This window comes from Otolemur garnettii, unplaced genomic scaffold (genome assembly GCF_000181295.1).
Source record: "Otolemur garnettii isolate 467f Iridium unplaced genomic scaffold, OtoGar3 scaffold00022, whole genome shotgun sequence".
NCBI lineage: Eukaryota > Metazoa > Chordata > Mammalia > Primates > Galagidae > Otolemur > Otolemur garnettii.
This window is the reverse complement of record NW_003852417.1, coordinates 1,403,055-1,408,067: the sequence shown is the minus strand read 5'-3', so window position 1 is coordinate 1,408,067 and position 5,013 is coordinate 1,403,055. Positions and strand designations below refer to the sequence as shown.

At 40.9% G+C, this 5,013-nt stretch overlaps 1 protein-coding gene across 1 annotated transcript in view; it reads left to right on the top strand.

Moving 5' to 3' along the window:
- The window catches only part of KIDINS220 (kinase D interacting substrate 220), a 133,687-nt gene that overhangs the window by 119,799 nt on the left and 8,875 nt on the right, over positions 1 to 5,013 (top strand). Inside the window, exon 27 of the mRNA XM_023511805.1 lies at positions 4,859 to 4,990. Coding sequence (XP_023367573.1) covers positions 4,859 to 4,990 — 132 coding nt within the window. The remainder of the gene's footprint in view (positions 1 to 4,858; positions 4,991 to 5,013) is intronic.

The following is a 5,013-nucleotide window of genomic DNA, read 5'->3' as shown; positions in this document are numbered from 1 at the left end:
GGATTGCCTGAGCCAGAGTGAGAACTTGTTTCTAAAAAAATAGCCGGGTGTTGTGACGGCTGTCTGTAGTCCCAGCTACTCGGGAGACTGAGGCAAGAAAATCGCTTAAGCCCAAGAATTTGAGATTGCTGTGAGCTATGATACCATGGCTCTCTACCGAGGGCAACAAAGTGAGACTGTCTTTCAAAAAAACCAAAAAACAAAAAATGAATTTACCTATTGAGTTACTGAATATGTTTTTTACTGTTTCCTTATCACTTCTGTGCTCTTTCTCCTTCCTTTTATGAGATTTCTATCTAAAAACCATTATTTGGGGGCAGCGCCTATGGCTTAGTGGGTAGGGCTCTGGCCCCATTTACCAAGGGTGGCAGGTTCAAACCCGTCCCAGCCAAACTGCAACAAAAAAATATCCGGGGGTTGTGGCAGGTGCCTGTGGTCCCAGCTACTCGGGAGGCTGAGGCAAGAGAATCGCCTAAGCCCAAGAACTGGAGGTTGCTGTGAGCTGTGACGTCACGGTGCTCCACCGAGGGTGACAAAGTGAGACTCTGTCTCCAATAAATAAATAAATAAATAAATAAATAAATAAAAATCATTATTTGGTTATAAGGTTTCAAAAATTTTTTATTATATATGATTATCTTAGAAAAGACCTGGCAGATATTTGCCATTTCTCCTTTATTCAAAGAAGCATATTGTAACACGCTTTCGTTAATTGATAATTTATCCCAACATAAAGCCCAACTTACAAATAATCAAGAGTCAGACTGTGTTTTGATGAAATCACAAAGATCTTATGTCCACATGTGTGCCTATCTTTTCTATAGAGCTTTTAAAAATTCAGAGGATATTTAATATACACAACTATATATATATTCTACATTATCCCTAATGAAGGTTAAAATGTATTTTAAAGTGAGTAATAAAATAGGAAAGTGTTAAAGGATGGTTGCAGTAACATCACTTGGAATTTCTTGCTTTACAGGAAAAGGGTAGTGTCTTTATTACCATGTCTCTGTGGCTGAATTCTCAGATTCTCCATGGAGATGAAATGCTCTTTCGTACCTTACATGCCCCCCACGCTGGCAGAGTTCATTTGGCTCATGTCTGTCATACTCATCCTTTATAGTACAATCAAAAATAGAGTTTGAGGGGCTTTTTAAATCAACTTTTTACTTTAAAATATATGTAATTTTAGACATAAAGAAAAGGTACAGAAACTATAGAATTCCCTTCATGGAAACATCTTTCATAATCAGAAATTAAAATTATCAAAAGTAGAATCATTAAAGGCAAAAACTAAAATAGACACACACCGTTAACCGACCTGTAGACCTCTGTGGGTTTTGCCAGCTTTTCCATTGATGCCATTTTTCCGGTCCGCGGTCTGATTTCAGTTCTGTTTGCTATTATTTCTCCGTTGTCTCCTCTATGCTGTGACAGTTCTAGTCTTTCCTTGTAGTTCAAGACCTTAATTAACACTTGAAGAATATTGGTCAGTTAGTTTTTAACATGTCCTTCAACTTGGGTTTGTCTTGATGTCTCTGTGTTTGGAAGGAGGTTGTACCTTGCAAGAAAATCACAGGGGTGTTGCTGCGTCCTCAGTGCAGCCGGTAGAGGGGTTGTGCCGTCCCTGAGTCTTCCCACCAGGAATTCTAACCTTGATCACTTGGTTAAGGTGGTGTCTGCCAGCTTTCCACATTGTAAGGTTTTGTGTTTCCTTTTGTAACTCATAAATCTCCTGGGAGAGGCACTTTGAAACTGCAGAGCCCTGTTTCTGCCCACACTGGTGCTCCCTGATTTTAGTGGCTGTCAGTGGATCACCGCACATTCCCGTCAACTGTGACATTTGCTTTTCTATGTCCCTCTTCTGCATCTTTTAGGGAATTCAGTAAGGAAAGGTCGCCTCTTCTCGCTAATTCACTTACTTATTTAATTATTTAGTTACATTAGTATGGACTTGGGGACGTTGAGTTTACCTGTGAGGCGTAATCTAGTACGATCATTATGTTGTTGATCAAAGTATTTTTTGATTTTTGAACCAAAAAAACGTAATCAAGTGTTAATACTTTCAGAGTGAGGAGGCAGTTGAGGAATAAAAGCATTTGAAAGACAGAATGAAAGAGCTTTAAAAGATCTTTCATTAAATATTAATATACACTTTGCTCAGCAATAAAAAGAAACGAGGTACTGGCACGTGTTCTAAGGTGGACTGGGGGTCAACCTGGACAGTATACTGAGTGAGATACGAAAGGTTGTGTACTGTGTGGTTCTGTTTATGAGCCCTGTCAAGGACGGGCAAATCTAGAAACAGGAGTAGAGGTGGGTGCTCAGGGGGTGGGGAATGACTGCTAATGGGTACAGGAGTTCGGTGTGGGGTGATGATTTCACAATTATATAAATATGCTGAAAATCCCTCTGTTCCACACTTCAAATGGAAGAGTTGTATTTCAGTGTAGCTAGCTATTTAAAAAGAAAAGATAAACATAGTTATTAAAAATACATAGAAAACATTTTTGTAATAGATAATGGGTAATTAACACTTCAAATATTGGTTCTGGTTGACCAGATAGAACTATACAAGTCTGACAAGTTTGAAAACTCATCCTAGAAAAAGTGGGACATATGTCATTGCTGAGTATCAGTATGGTCACCTTCGAAGTGCTCTCTTTAAGAAGCTATGCACCCACAGTGCCAGGTCCACCCTTCAAAGCAATTTTACAACTCTTTTTCTGGAATGACCATCAAAGCTGTCATGGTTTGGCACACAAAACCATGCAAGGACAATAATGACCTCCCTGAACAAGGCATCACCACATCTCAACACAGACTCAGTTGTGAAACACTGGTAGACGAGTGTCCCAAGACCGCACCGAGGTGTTAGCACAGTGCTCAATGTAAGTGAGTGGCGGCAAGTTCACAAACCTGTCGGACCTTGTACAGCAGCGTCTCTGATGGTCGTTCCAGAATTGCCGTGAAGGGTAGACCAGGCACCTGATTGGTGCACAGCTTCCCAAGGGCAGTACTTCAAAGGTGACTGTAGTGGTATGTAGCGATGAGCTATAGGACACTTTTTCTGGATGAGTTCACAAATTTAATTGCCAGGCCTCATATACAGAGATGAAAAGTAAGTTATGGAAAGACTTTTTTTTTTTTAGAGAGACAGCATCTCACTTTGTCTCCCTCAGTAGAGTGCCCCGTGGTGTCACAGCAACCTCCAGCTCATGGGCTTAGGCGATTCTCTTGCCTTAGCCTCCCAAGTAGCTGGGACTACAGGCACCACAGCAACACCTAGCTATTTTTGTTGTTGTGGTTGTTGTTGTTGCAGTTGGCTGGGGCCGGGTTTGAACCCTCCACCCTGGGTATATGGGGCTGGTGCCCTACTCGCTGAGCCACAGGTGTCACCCAAGACTTTTTTGCTGTTAGTATTTTTGGAGCAATTTGAACCCTGCACCATTAATATGGCATATTTAAAATCTATATTTAATTAAAAATAAACTGTAAATAAATGTGTTTGGCACGCTATATTCCAGGTCATTAGTTCCCAAACTTTTATGGACCCGTGTCATACTTGTAGACTTGCTCAGACTGCCTGACTCTCCTCTGTTCCTCAGTTACTACTCCGGCCATCTGTTCAGTATGGTATCATTCCCTAGCTGTATTTCTGTTCATCTGTACTACAGATGCACGTTATTTATCTGCTACACACATGACATGTACATATATTTATCAGTAAGTAATAAGACTTATATTATGCTTTCTTGTTACAAATGATGTTCAGCAAATGGCTAACAGGCATCTTTGGCTATGCCGTAGTTTACGTGTGCCCCCACTCAGATAAAAGGCTGTAGAAAATATAAATTTACGTACCCTGAGGATATTTTAGATTTTTACTTTTTGCTTGAAGGTTCGATTGAGTGTAAACAGGACGGATTGGCTGGCACGTTCTCTCTGTCCTGGGTGTTAGCCTTCTCTTTATAGTGACTATAGTTTCTGTAACCTCATCAAAAACAGGCAGTTGGAGCAAGGAAAACAGGAAGTTATAAAAGCTGCTAAGTAGTGTTCTGGTCCCGATCTACCACTGCCTCGCTACTTACCCTGTAACTTCAGAGTTCACCCTCACCCTCTAGATCTCAGCCTGCACATCTGTGATTAAGGAGGTGGCAGCTACCACTGGCCACAGGCAGAGCCTTCGTTAGTATGTTACTGCGTTCAGAAAATGTTTTTCTCCTAAATAAATACTAGGTTATTTATCATTTTGGCTTTTCTTTTAAATGACAACAAATTTTGATAGACTATGTTTACTTTTATATATTAAGAAAATAACAGTTTTATGTGTACATGATTATTGTACAGATTCTAAAGGAAATTACAGATCCCTTGGATGTAAAACGTGTTCAAGAGCTGAACATCATAGCCATTTAGTCTGTAGAAATATTTAAAGCTGCTCAGATGGTTGGAACGTGCACCTTTACTTCTTGTGTTCCTGTAGTACAGGCATCAGTAGTTTGCCCCGTGTTGCCCCTTTCGAAACCTCTGTGCTTCCTCTTTCTGAGGACAGCACCTTTCTCTCTTGAGGTTTGGCTGTAAACATCCGAGAAGTTGCCCTAAGCTTGGTTCATGGCATGTTTTATCTTCTTAGAAGAGTGGTTTTGATAAGGCTGTCTCAGCTGTAATAAAAGCTACTTACTAGCGTGTAACAGTAGCTAATCTGACCCCTAATAGCATTTCCTTATGTTACACTCATTCCTTGTTTTTACTTTACTTTGTAATATAACTTAACATGTTTGTCCTTGTCACATAACTACCTGTGTCTGCCATTAAATGCTCCTCATACCTGTGTTTCCCCCGATTTACCTAGGGATCAGGCCCGGCCCCAGGACCAGTGATAGCACTGAACTCGCTCAGTGTGGACGCAGTGTGTGAGAAGCTGAAACAAATAGAAGGGCTGGACCAGAGCATGCTGCCTCAGTACTGTGCCACCATCAAAAAGGTGAGGTGCCCAGCACAGGCTCT